General features: G+C 30.7%; 1 protein-coding gene across 1 annotated transcript; it reads left to right on the forward strand.

The window, feature by feature from the left end:
- Positions 1–10,729: 10,729 nt before the first annotated feature.
- Positions 10,730–12,468, forward strand: LOC115964191 (U-box domain-containing protein 26-like). Its single transcript, XM_031083545.1, has one exon. It carries the CDS (start codon positions 11,165–11,167, stop codon positions 12,353–12,355), a length of 1,191 nt encoding a protein of 396 aa, XP_030939405.1. The 5' UTR covers positions 10,730–11,164; the 3' UTR covers positions 12,356–12,468.
- Positions 12,469–14,935: the final 2,467 nt, after the last annotated feature.

Below are 14,935 nucleotides of genomic sequence, written 5' to 3' on the forward strand. Positions count from 1 at the left end.
TGCTTTTTTTTTTGTTAGTTAGTTTTTTTTTTTTTTTTTTTTTTTGAACAAAGCCAAACTCATTTTGAAATCAATCAATCAATATATATATATATATATATATATATATAAGTAGAGACCTCATTTGGAAAAGCATGAGATACTACCTAGTGGCGCTCTAATTTTGCATTTAACTTTTTTTTTTCTTTTTTACCTCTTTCATTAAGTTTTTTTTTTACTATTACCCAAAAGTTCATATACTTATTTTACTGTTATCTTATTAATATCTCATTAATTGTCTAATCTGACACCTCACATTTTTCTATTTTTCATGTCTTTTGACATACTAAGGACTAATAGTAATAACTAACCACATAAAGGCCCTGAAGAGAGATTGAGAGACACAAAAATGTTATAGATTGTTAAATAAAACACATTGTTTCACTGTATATTACCAAAATAAAAAACTTGAAACCGACAAAATATTTGAAGAGAGAGAAATAGGAATCTGAGAGGTCACCACCTCTATTACATTGGCCTCCCACCACCATTAAGACGCCGAAACCCATATGAGTAATTTTTTTTTTTTCTTTTTTCTTTTAAAAATTAGGGGCTTAAGTATAATTTAGGTTTGGGTAATTTGGTTGGATAGTTTTTGTTTTGGGTGTATAAGTAGAGAGAATATTTGGTACGCAATATAAAGTCATATTCTACCATAGTTTAATTTTAAATCATCTATAAGACACATGAATACACATTTGCCCACATCATGTCTTAATGTTGCACTATCGATGAGTAGAAAGACCATGAGAGAATTGGACATACTTTCAATTTATGGTATAAAATATGTGAACACAACACAAATTAGTTGATTTTCATGGTCCCGTTACTTTTTGCGTTTATTTTTGATTTCATAATTTAAAAAATTAATAATAATTTTATCTTGAGAAGGCTACAAATATACAATGAAACTACTAAACTAATTTTTAATATCTCAAAATGCATATATTTTTTTACTCTAATTTAGTTTACTTTTTCTTTATAATATATGTATAACATTATCCAAAACCGTCCGACATAAAATATCATAAAATTATCCATGCATTGCACGGCAGCTTTACTAGTTGGATTTAATACTGCCAAATTGCCAATTGCATTGGATCTTTTCATTGGTCAAATTTTCAACCAGAGCCAAATTCATTTTGTTCAAACTTTTGAATAATGTAAGTTCGGAGAAATCAAATGAAACACTTCTATCCTTATCCAGTCAACAAAAAACATTTTCTTTGGTCAAATTTTGCCAGTGTTGAACGTACTTATATGTGCACTTTTTTTTTTTTTTTTTTGAGAAGGCATTATATGTGCACTTGAGTGTGTATATAGATAATTATAAATATACACTCTACTGGTTAAGGTGAATCCATGTTATAATAATAATAATAATATAACAAAGTTAGGAGAGCTAGAGACTCTTATATAGTTGATCAGTTCATCATACATATGTTATGTAAATAAATAAAAAAATCTCAGTGAAAAAAAATATTGGATTTTGTAGAATTATATAACAGGATGTTTGCATTAGCACACCAAGAGTTCTTTTTTTTGGTGGTATTACTGTATGAATTTGAGTTTTAACGAAATAATTTTTAGTTGGACAGATTTTTCGGTATGCTCATTTAGTCTTCCTGAAAAAAGAGCTTTAATGATAAAGCTCAGGTTTTGGGTTTTATAACAATTTCAACTTTTGGCAATCCATAAAGCTCTTTGAGAAAGTTGTTTAATACCTTCAATTTTTTTAAAAATATTTTTTTCCCCTTGAAGAGCTCTAGACACGCCCCAAAACTTTGAGGGATGCCATATGTGTTACATATGTGATCCATCAAAATTTTAGGGAGTTGAAACCATTGCCGACTGTCGACATATAGGTTGTCGACTAATCGAGTGAGCATAAATCATCGATAAATTTGGTCAAACCTGTAGATGAGTGAGAAAACACTCAAATAGACACTTGAACCGAAAACCTTTGTTTTATAAAATCGGTCCATGGGTCAACAAGACGGTACTCTTTTGTGGGCCTAGAGACAATCGTGTATGTAACACGTCCATGTTTGTATCAAAATTTAAAATGATCATATTTAATTTCAAAATTGGTTGTAACTTAAAATTACAATTTTTTTAATATTTTTTGATTGAACGTGAATTTTGATAAATCTATATTTGGATTTCATTTTTTCTTTATATCCTCTATATTTGTAAAAATTTTATAAAATTAAAGATTAATAATTATATTATCAATAAATTGTTAAAATTGCAAGTTTGTGTAGTTTAAAATTATGTATAAAATATAAACTTATAGACTATATAGTAAATAATATCCGACTAACACAAAATTTGACATGTGTATTAAGAGTGTAAAAAATATATAATTCAACTGTTCGATTTTCAAAATATGTAGTAATATTAATTTTTTTAAAGAAAATTGTAGTCTTACAATTAATTTTGTAACTAAATTTTGTCTGACATATAATTCAACAATTAGATTTTTAAAATATGTAGTAATATTAAATTTTTTAAAAAGAAATTTTAGTTAGTTTTACAACTAATTTAGTAGCTAAACTTTGTCCAAATTTTAAAACATTTTTTAAGAAAATATTTTAGGAAAAAAGAAAGAAAAAAAAATAAAAAAAGAAAACAAAAAAAAAAGAACCATTATTTTTCAATCGCGTGCAATAAGGGTCATGTTTTTTCCGTCCTTTAGGGGATCTTGTCATTCGTCATTAGCACTAGATTTTGCCAATAAGTCATTGTCCCTTTCCCTTTCCCTTTCAACCAAAGATGCAGCATTAGACCAAAATTAAAAAGCTGCATTAGACAAGCCTTTTTAATTAATTTATTATCTTTTTTTTTTGAGGAAGAATTAATTTATTATCTTACTAGTCATTACTTGAGCTTTTTATATTATTATTATTATTTTAATCTAAGCTTATTTTACAATATATATTCTAAGCATTTAAAAAAAAAAAATTTATTTTCTTAGTAGTTCATTATTGTTCTTATTATTCTATATATTCTAAGGTGAAATTTAAATCTAGCGATTGGGTATTTCCTATTCCCCATATATATATATATATATATATATATATATTTTTTTTTTTTAAAGATCCTATTCCCCATATTGTCCTAGCATTGGATTTGAATAAAAATGAAATCTGTCTACTTTATGGTGTAATGCATGAAATCTTCTTATGTTCCCATCAAAAAAAAAAAAAGAAAAAAAAAGAAATCTTCTTATGTTAAATAATTAAATTCATAATTTTTTATAATTTAAAATTCTAAAATAATTGGTAATTTATCATATCAAAATCATGATCTTTTATAGTTCAAATAATAATAAGATCATCAATGTTTTTTTCTTAAGGTAATTATCATAGAAGTGTTATAAAATCTAATAATAATTTATACTTTCTAGTTTTTACCGTGGAATTTAAACTAGCAATTAAATTAAGTATTTCCTTTATATCAATTTCTCTCAAAGTGTCTTTGTTAAAAAGGTCCAATTAATATATGCTCTTAGAATATATATATATATATATATATATTAAGTTCATAAGATAACTATCACCGATATTATTTTCTTAGGGAACCATTATAGAATTCTTATCATACTATTTATTTTCTTAGGGGAATCATTATAGAATTCTTATGATACCATTTGTTTCTTTAGTATAACAGTGTGTACATATATAATTAAATATGACTTTTGGTGTCAAATTTTCATTATTATCAAAAATTAACCTTATTCTTTAGATAAAATTAATTTTTCCAAATACACTAATTAAGGAATTCTTTTCTTCAAATGATTGAAAGACAAATTGAAAAAAAAAAAAATTAAAATCAACAGTAAAATAGTCAAATTGGAAAAACCCATTAAATATATTTAACTCCAAAACCCATTTTTTAATTCATAAATCATAATTATAATTACTGAAAATTTTGAAACTCTTTTACATCCAGACTAGTAAGTAGAAGGATGGCCTAGTTAATTATGACAGAGTAGGTGTATTATTATATGTATCTTTTCAGGTCTGAAATGTGAATCCAAAAGGTAAAAGTGTCAACCCCAAAAGTGATGAGAGAATCTGAGATAGATATCCTTTTATTGATTGATTCCCAGTCCACACAACACAGCCCTAAAATGAGGAAAGGGTAGAGAAGAGAAGAGACATTAATGGTGAAGGTGACTTCAAGTTGACCATTTATTAGAAGCGACGACATAAAAGGCAAAAAGTTTATCTTAACTTCAACTTGATGAGCTGGGCGTAAACCTCACGCTTAATATATAATGTCCTTATCATATACACCTATGTATTCACAAGGAAAAGTCCATAAAAAAAAAAATGTATTCACAAGGAAAAAAAAAAAAATTCTCTTCACATTTATGCTTTAGCGGTACGAGTAATTACGCTTCTGTGCTGTGCCACGATGACAGTGATATCGTACATGTGATATTATTTATTACTGGTGTGGCATTAATAAATTCATATTGAAGACCTTTTTTTTATTTAAGAAAAACAAAATTATCATTTTAGTGTTTAACTTTATTCTTCACCAAATCACAACATCTCATGCTTATGGTTTTTGATATTTTATTTTTAATGACAACTTATTGCATATCATTTTTTCTTTCTTCACTTATATATATATAAAATAATCAAAATTTAAAATGAAAAAAAAAAAATCATATACATGACAAATAGTGATGGATAAAGTATAAAAAAATGCTATGTCTATAATATTTTTACAATAAATCTTAAATGATAAGTTGTTATTAATTGTTATAAACAAACAAAAAAATAATTTAAATTACAAATTTAAATTTAAATTAATAATAATTTATCGTTTATAATTTATTATGAAAATATTATAGGTTTAACGAATATATAAAGCAGATATTTGTGTGAAAAGGAACGGAAAACAGAGTGCAAAGAAGAAAAACAAGGCGCAGAAAAGACAAATAGAGAATCGACGAAAGTGTATTTGTGTGAAAATGAATATGATAATGAGATACATGGAAATAACAACGTATCTTTTCTTTTTTTGAAGGGAAATAATAATAATAGATCTGTAACTACCATAACCAAACATAATGGCTATAAAGCCCTTGTAACAAACTTAGTTGAAAATGAAACTTTTTTTTTGATAATTTGCTTATTAAGAGACAAAAGATTTGAACCATAAATGTCGTTTTTAAAAAGGTCATAAATAGGTACAAGGCTTTTGACATTTAGCAAAAGATTATATAAATGATTAGTAGTAATGAAACATTAAAGCACTTCAGGCAATGACAGAGTCGCATACTGCCAATGCATTTTGGCTTATTTAGACTTTTAAATTTATTCAGCCTAGAATAGGAGAAATTATAAGTTCTTTATAGTAGGTTAGTGGCGTGGTTTATCATTCCATTAAAAGATTTCCATCTGTTTAAAATTGCTACGTTAGAAATTTTTTTTAAACAAATAGGAATTTTTTAAACAAGTAAAATTTTTTTAGTGAAATAATAGACAAATAATATGATCTACTAGATAACTGTATAATTTCTCCTAAACAAAAGTATAGTACCATTAAATTCTTTGTCTTAAAATGTAATATCTAGCTACCAACCACATATATGTTTGGGGGTACAGGAAGGGCAGGGGTCCAGATGCATCAAGATTTCTGTCTGAGAGAGAGAGAGAGAGAGAGAGAGAGAGAGATTGTTGTAGACTAACTAAACTGATAACCGGAGCTAGTGTGCCTTTAGCATCAATTTATGTAACTTTTTGCTATGTACTTTTTAGATTTCAAAAAATGTGCTAAGGCATATTCCTACTTTAAAAAAGTGAGAAAAAAATGTTTTAAAAAATTATACATAAAAGGTAATAACTAAAAGCTAAACGAAAAAGCTCAAGGCAAAAGAACAAGTCAAAACACAATAGTGGCCTTTGTAACTAAAATCTTACAATTAGGTTTAGCAATGGAATCTAAACCAGATGTCAGCTAGAAGTTCTAGCGGGTCTTGTGGGCTATACATTGTTTGTGACCGCATACACTTTTTTTTTTTTTTGGTTGCCTTGATGTTGTTGTTGTGCAGTTGCTAACTCTATTCTTGACCTTGATTTATATAAATAAATAAATCAAATCACGTAATTAACTTATAACTTTTTATCAATTTGCTTCTTTTGTCAGATTTTTATCAACAATCGCTTTGGAAAAAAGAAAAGAAACCTTGAGTCACCATATATGATGTATAGACTATTATTTTAGCTATAAAAAGAAAAAAAGAAAAGAAATATAGACTATCAACGACATGTAGAATAAGATTATTGCTTAACATCTCCAACAAATAAATGTGTATAGAAGCCATTAGTTTGGTTGATAACTTTTTTTAGTGGAAGGTAAGCTCTTCATAAAAATGCAGCCCAATTAATCTTTGCTGGAGGCAAACTTGACTTGAAATTTTTACGAAGAGCTTACCTTCCCCACGGTTTAAAAAAGTTATCGACCAAACTAATGGCTTCTATACCCATTTATGACTCAGCCCAACTAAGGCCCAACCTTGACTCGTAAAAACTCGTGTCGTGTTCATAGATGGTGCCAAACATTGATACCTCTACCTAAAACACAATATATGTGTAAATGGGACAAAATGTAGAACATTTTAAGTGTTTGTGGGGTGTGGGGGGAAAGTGTTGGAGTTCAACTCTTCAGGAGGGAGTTTTCATACACATACACTTAGATTAGGTTAGAATAAAATTTCTATCTTGTATAAAAAATAAAAAAACTTTTGAGAATGGAAATAGAACACCCTTTAAATTTTAAGAACAAAATTAGAATCTATATTACATTTTTGGGATAAAAATATTATTTTAACTAATGTTTTATAAGTTATAAAATTAAAATACTCAAAAACATGTAATAAATTAAAAGAAATTCCTCTAAATCTAGGTAAATTTTATTTGATTTCCATTACCAAAGTAATCCATTATCATTATTTAGGGGCTAATTGGTTAGGAAGAAAAGAAGAGCAACATGGAGAAGAGAAAGTATGAGAGAAAATAGTGTGTTTGATTGGAGGGGGTGACTTTGGAGGGAAGAATTGTTTTATCTCTAGGCCCACATTTTTTAGAGGTTTTGTTTTATTCCCAATTATGGTGAAAACGAGGAAAAAAGTGAGCTTAAATGGAAAAATGCAACCATGCCCCTCTTCCCCCTTCACATTGGTTTACTCCCCCCCCCCCCCCCCTTCTTTCAAGCTTAAATGTTGGTTAAAAAAAATTTTAAAACGTTATTTTTTTTATGTAGTAGGGAGATGGAAGTAAATTTACAAACATCAATTTTTATATTATTTTTCTTCTCAACTAAATAAAATAAGTTTTCAACTCCCCTACTTTTTCTTCGCAAACCAAACACTCATAAGAGGAAAACTTAAATTTTTTTCTATCCCTCACTTTTCTATCGTCCGACCAATCAAAACCCTAATGACCTAATAATGAATATTCCACATAATTCTCTTGTGATAGAAGTTGTAGCTCCCCATAGACATAAAGCATGGTTTGCCAAGCACAAATTTCCGCACAATTCGAGTAGTGGCATGATTTCTTTAACATGTCCAAACACGTGGTTTATGATTACAGTGGCAAACCCACCAACAGATGGACCCTTTTTCATGGAAAATTAACTCAGAAACTATCATTATAATGGGCCTAGAGGGTAAAAGTACACTTTTAGTAAGTGTAGAAGAAGCCATGTCATTAACTCAAAACTATTATTATTAGATTTTTGAAAATGATGGAGCCATGGGAGGGAAAACAAATAGTGAATTTGTGGACTCATGATATCAATTACCATGTAAAAAGAAATACTATATAAGAAATCATGGAGAGGTTAGTAAATCATTTTCATGAACTTTAGAGGGAATTTTTGGCAAATAATAGCATAATTTTACATGTTAGTGTTAAGTAACTAAACTTCCACAAAATTACGTGTGCCCCTCAATTACATTGTTGAATTAAATTTGGTTTTTTTTTTTTTTTTTAAAAATTTTTCAGGTAGTGATGATTGAGTAGCATCTTAATGTAATATCCATCATCAAATTCTATCATTTAGTGGAAGTTGATATGTTCTAATGGCGGACAAGATAGTGTTCAACGGCCACAATTTCTCCATATTAATCTCTAGTTTTATTCGTTGTTGGCCCTTGTTTTGTCCTTTTGTTGCTTGGAGATCTCTCTCTCTCCCTCTCTCTCTCATGGACCTCACAATTTCGTTTTGCCAAACTTACCCATTGTTAGGGGCACATTTAAGCTTGTTTCTTGCCTACCCAGTCGATAGAGATATATGGGCTTAATGATTTATTGGGAAAAATAAAATAAATAAAAGAAAAGAAAAGGAAAGAAAGTTGGCTGTCTTTTCTCCCCACATTATGCATTTGTTTTGTATGTAATTTGATATTAAATTACATTAGAAAGCAATTTGCTTCTGTTAGGTTTGGAAGATGACTCAAACCACTATCAATAGTAATTACAAAATAGAATAAAATATAAAAGATTTGCATCCTAAGACTTAGTCTAATTTCATCCCATCTTATATCATTTGAGTTAAAATTTCAGAAAGAACAAATTCATAAATATTCAAAAGCGCCTTAAATGTCCCATTAAAAAAAAAAAGAAGCTCCTTAATGTATCTATTATTATTCATTTTTTATACAAGGAAGTGATTCTTCATTTGACTAAACTATTTCACTTATTGCTCATAAAACACCTTAGAAATCTCGCAAATCAATAATATGATAGATGGAAATTTAAACCTCTAAATTTACGACATGTCTTTCAAGTTCAATATACCTGCTATTTAGGTTTATTATCCAAAATGCTTATATAACAGCAACAACCAAAAAAAAAAAAAAAAAAACATTAGTCCCAAAATTTAGAGGTCAATTATGGATCCTCAATAGATTAGTATATTATTTCTCTTTTATCAATAGGGACTATCCCATTTTTAAGCAAATTTTCTCATAAATTTTTCATTAAAGTTTACGTATAATTTAAGTCCTACAGATATAACTATTATCCAAAATGCTTATGCTCCCTGTTAATCTTCCATTAAAGTTTACGTATAATTTAAGTCCTACACTTGTTTTTTGGGGTGTAAGCTCATTTATAACCATTTCTCTAGTTATGTGGACTGCTCGACCGCCATCAAATGGTTGGAAACTTTGGACCCCACGAGCTGCTATAAATTGACCATTAAAGGTATTAATATGAAAGTTTGGCAGTCAAAAGTCAATGACTTTAGCCACTGAATTGATTCTACACTTACTTGGGGAACCCTCCAAGAATTTTTTTTTTTTGATGCATGCTCATCTTAATTCCCTGCATTCATGTATTCAAATATTAAAAGTATGTTCAGTATGTGTGTTTAAATAACAGTTTTTAATTTTTTTTTAAAAATAGGTATGAGTGAAAAAATATATGAAAATACGTGTAATATTGTTTAAAAACTAAAAACATGTGTTTAAATTGATATACCAACTACCAAATAGGCTCTAAGTTGATGTTTGGTATGGTAGTTTAAGCAAAACTTTTTAATTTTTAAACAATATTACACGTATTTCTACATACTTTTTCATCTATATATATTTCTAAAACAACGTTACTAAAACAACGTTATTAAACAGTCCTTAATTACCGCCCCATTTGGAAATCAGATTCCCTAAAAAAGAGTTGAATTTAATTGGTGAAAAAATAAAAATAAATATAGGTACAAAGTAACAAAACTACAAAAGTACAACTCATTCGACCAACTTTACCAGAAATTTCGGCTATTTATTCTGGAAAACTGAGGTAGACACTAGAAAATGTGGTATGTGAATATTTAATCAGCATAACATATTTGAAAATTATACTTTGTAGATTCTTCTGAGTTGTGATGCAACCAAATACGCAGTAGAGAAAAAAAAAATGTTATTTTCATGCTATCGGCTAGCGGGGCTTTCACTTTCACCATCAAAGTAATAGTAATATAAATAGTAATAAATTTATAAAAAGTATTTATCGAAATGTACAATCTTGTGTGGATTGACTGACTTTTCAATACTTCACCTAAACAATTTTTTTTTTTTTTTTGCTATTCTATGTCCAAAGCAGTTTAATGTGATGTCACACATACTTATAAATTATAATATACTTGCGGCTTTTACTAGGACCAGGAAAAATGAACTAGAAAGAGAATTTGGTTAACTCAACTTGGGGAAATTTTTTAACTTGTAAAAGACTGGAGCCAATGAAATATGCAATTTAACCATGGTGAAAATAACTTAAGGTACGGGAAAAAAAAGTGTATAGTGATTAAGGCAGCTAGTTCTGTTCATGAACAAAGAGATGTGTTGATAGTGATTCCATTGGGTGGTTCTCCTATAATTGCCAGTCTCATGAACATTGTGACTACCATTCCATTACCCCCCACATCTCTCTCTCCCTCTCTCTCATTGGGACACAATTTTCTTTCTTTTTATTTTTCTTTTCAAACTTTTGTGGTGGATTCAAACTTCAAACTTCAAAGACAATTGCAATTATTATTATTATTTTTTTCTTAAGGTGGGTCAGTTTGACTGAATTGATATTATATTGAGAGAGGTGGGGGACCAGTTCCACAATCAAAGTCCTATATCATATTACTTCCACTCTTTCACTAGGATAAGGCCTATTTTTGGTCCTCTGCTGTTTGTATGTTGGTGTTCTCATCTGATTCCTCCAACTAAGATTAAACACTTTGCTCATGTGCTGTCTGTCAGTGTGGACTGCAAAAAACTCACAACACTCTCTCACATTCTGCAAGTATGGACTGTGTAAGTCCTTTCTACTCATCCTTTTCTCTGCTTCCATTCCTTCACTTCCTTTTATCTTCACACCCTATTTCTTGTATCCTCTCAGAGTTTTGATAACTCAGTTCCATTTATCAATCTTATATGTCATAGTTGCACTCCTAGCACTAGTATCTGATAGGAAAGAAGCCATCTCCACCAGAACTGTCATAAAACCCCACATTTTGCATTTTAAGTATATCACAATTTAACCAATTCCTTGTATTCATAAACAAAGGTATTCAAATTCTTTTTGTTCTTGAATCTGCTACTGTTGGTTCTTCCATGAGAGAATCTCACATGTCCATTCCCCACTTGTTTACATGTCCAATTAGTCTAGACTTGTTCAAAGATCCAGTCACTTTATGTACAGGCCAAACCTATGACAGATCAAGCATAGAAAAATGGCTGGCTGCAGGTAATCTCACATGTCCTATCACAATGCAGAAACTCCATGATCCATCCATGGTTCCTAATCACACTCTACGCCATTTGATTGATGAGTGGCTTCATATGGGTGACCAATTTGATCCTGAATACTTGGCAACAATTGATTCTTTAACTGCACTAAAACGCAACCTTGAATCTCATGATGTCACCTTAGAAAACAAGCTCCAAACACTTGAAGAGATACGAAATTTATCTGAGGTACCTTCATCCAGAAATTCATGTTTGATCCAATTACGCTTCTTGCCTCTACTTTTGCAACTAGTTTTTGGAAAAGTAAAAACCACACTCTCCGAAGGCGAAGATGATTTAAAGTTTGTTGACGTAGCACTTTCTTGTGCTCTAAGATTGCTGCCTCTCGATGAAATGGAGTGTCTGAATATGCTTAAAGAAGAGTCTAAATTAGCATCATTCCTAAATTTATTTGAGCACGGCACTGACACGGTCAAGATAAGCTTGTGTCTTCTTATAGAGGCAATATCATCATCATCGGAGACAAAAGAGCTTTCTGCTATGCTTGGAAAAACCAATGATCTCTTGCATAAAGTGGTTCTTCTTGTTCGCGATGGTTCTGAGGCTGGAATTAAAGCCTTATCGGCTTTATCTTCATTGCAGTCTAATCGAGAGAATTTGGTCAGAGAAGGTGCGATAGATGGACTCATAACCTATATTATGAGTGCTGAAAAAGGTGAAAAAAACTTGGCACCAATGGCAATGGCAACACTAGAGAAGCTTTTAGGACTAGAGACTGCAAAAGAGGAATTAATTAATAACCCAAATGGCATTCATGCTATTGTTAGGATGGTTTTCAGGGTATCGGATCATGAAGGCAGTGAGAATGCAATTAGCTTGCTTATGATCATATGTTATGATTCCTTACAGGCAAGGGAAGAAGCAATTGATGCTGGAATTTTGACTCAGTTACTATTGCTTCTGCAAAGCCAGTGTAATGGTAGGACCAAAACAAAGGCAAGAATGCTGCTCAAGCTGCTTAGATCCAAGTGGGATGAAGATTCTAAAAATGTCTAGATTATATACAGTATGGGATGTCTGATATAGTGCATGTGCGGGGTCTTACTTTCTATGTGTGTATTGGCTTCCCTAAAACTTTATATCTGTACAATTCATATATGTTCTCTTATCATAAATTGAAAATTCAGAAACTTTAATGTCAGCATCTACTTTAGTTGGATCCCGATTCATGCCAGTCAAGCCAACCAAAGGGGATGCTTACATTGGCAGATTCTCTCAAAAATTTGAGGAGATTTCATTATATTGCTTGCCATGGTAACAAAACACAGTTCATACTGTGATTTCAGTCCCATATCACTATACTAGAATCTCATTAACGAAATCATGACTCAAAACCCTCAAACATGTACATACTAATTCCACAGTAGAATTGTTGTGTTAATAGAAGCATACTACGTTATTACTAGTCTCAATCTTATTGAAATCGTGTGTTAGAAAGGCCAATGAGCAGGTTAGTGATGCTATTAGGAGCCTTCTATTTAGCCTCAAAAGCACATTAATGGGTGTTATTGGCCGTTCGATAGCCTCATTCATGGATTTTATACTTCTTATTGGACAAAATTTATTTCAACCTCATCCCATTTGAAGTTAATCGGATCCATATGTCATACCCTGCTTGAAATAATATTAAAAGGCATCCTTATCCTTCTTTTTTAGAGATTGATTGGAGTTTGGACTTTGAAAAGCTGCATGATCATCATTTTGGGAGTTGCAAGTTGCAACTAATCAGCTAACTCAGTAATTTATGTCTCATGTCATCTCAAATTGAATGATCACTAGTGGTGGTAACTCTGTAACATATTTTTTTTCCCCGAGTGTATCAAGTATTCATCCATGCATTTGTGCCCCTAAACAGTATGAGAACCGTAAGGAACAATCTTAATTCAATCATTCTAGAAATTGAGTGAAAAATAAAAAGTTTAACTTGTATAAAAACTAAACTGACCAAAGCTACAACCCTTATTTAAGAATCTTATTTCAATAATTTTTTCCATCATGTACTCATTCATGTACAGGTATATGATATTACATTGCACGACCTCAGGGATGCTCACTATCACAGATGTCTAGTCAAGAGAGCAAGGCACTTTTAAGTGCATGCAACCCATTGCTGGGAAGAAGTTTCTTCTTGTCTATTAGGGATGTCAATTTTCTGGATAAAACCATATTGGAAACAGCATCTAGTTGATTGGACTTTCGGATCGTATGGATATTTGCTTGTCTTTTGATATCTCCAACACCAAAAAAAAAAAAAAAAAAAAAGATTTAACAAAGTGAAACGGTATAATTTAAGAAAGCATAAAAGGAATGAAATGGAAAATTTTAAAAAGGCAACAGTTGAACCAAATGATTTAGGTTGGACAAACTAAAAAAACTGCAAACAAAAAAGGATAGGATATGATGTTGATAACGTGGTGCAACAGGAGTTTTACAAAATTTACTGTAAAGCCTTCATTATGTGTATAGATGCACACGCACGCTTGCACGCAGACACACATAAAAAGTGGTCAATTTGCTTTGCTTTGTTTTGTTAATTACCATTACCAAGCCATATACCAGTGCGCACATGGTTTCACATTGATCCATTTGGAGCAGAATTCGGGGCATACCAAACTAAACTGAAGAATGTTTTTTGGGAGGACCCACAAACGGCTATACAAGTCAATGATAATTTGTGAGTGTTCTTTATACCTTTTCAGAACTGAGAATAGGCATGCACTCAAGTATTGCAATAGTCCATATTTTCGGCAAAATGACACAATCTCTACTTTTGCCCAAGAACAAGGTAAAAAAGTCTGAAGAAAATTGGCACTACCACAGTGGGGATATGTTACAGTACCAAACAGCCGTCACAACCTTTTGATTGGGTCAAAAGTGAAAGGCCACTCTCTCTTTTGTTCAGTCAATTCCTACATGAATAATGTTTGATACGTAAGCTTGAATAGTTGGTTTAGCTGCGCTAATCTCTACCAACACAGTAACACTTTTATCACATATGGAAATTATGAAAAAGAGACCAATTTGAAGCAAACTTTTTGGATTGTGGACTAATAAATGAAGTGCCAGAATTGAACAGGCATTGGTCATTGTATGAGATATACATGAAAAACTTTGATACAACAGTGATTTTACACTTACGATTATTCAAAAGCAGTTAGGTAAAGATTATATTGAGACGCACGGATTAGTGAAGCCCTGGTCATATTAGTGACAACTGACAACACTACCACACGCAAAATTAGAGAAAACAATTGGTTTTGCATTGAAACATCAGACATCAGATTCATTTTGTCGTCAGAATATTGGACTATCAATAATAATTGATAAAGACAATTGGAAAACCAACACATGCCAACCTTCCCCAACCAATTAAACAGAGGAAGTGTGAAAAGGAGCAAATGGATTTTGATACAATAATACAAAACTTATACAATAGAGCATATTTATAGAGAGCCTAATCTAACCATCTTCTTTGTCTTCAAATCCTAGTAAGACTAGGTTGCTTGATTTGCAAGTACAAGTTTAGGCTTTACAACACGTTTGGGCTCAATGGGTCCCATGACATATATGTAACTA

Source organism: Quercus lobata, chromosome 10 (assembly GCF_001633185.2).
Source record: "Quercus lobata isolate SW786 chromosome 10, ValleyOak3.0 Primary Assembly, whole genome shotgun sequence".
In the NCBI taxonomy this organism is placed as follows: Eukaryota; Viridiplantae; Streptophyta; class Magnoliopsida; order Fagales; family Fagaceae; genus Quercus; species Quercus lobata.

Bases quoted from the DNA above. Each gene is read 5' to 3' on its own strand.
- LOC115964191 (XM_031083545.1), top strand. From the start codon at position 11,165: ATGAGAGAATCTCACATGTCCATTCCCCACTTGTTTACATGTCCAATT.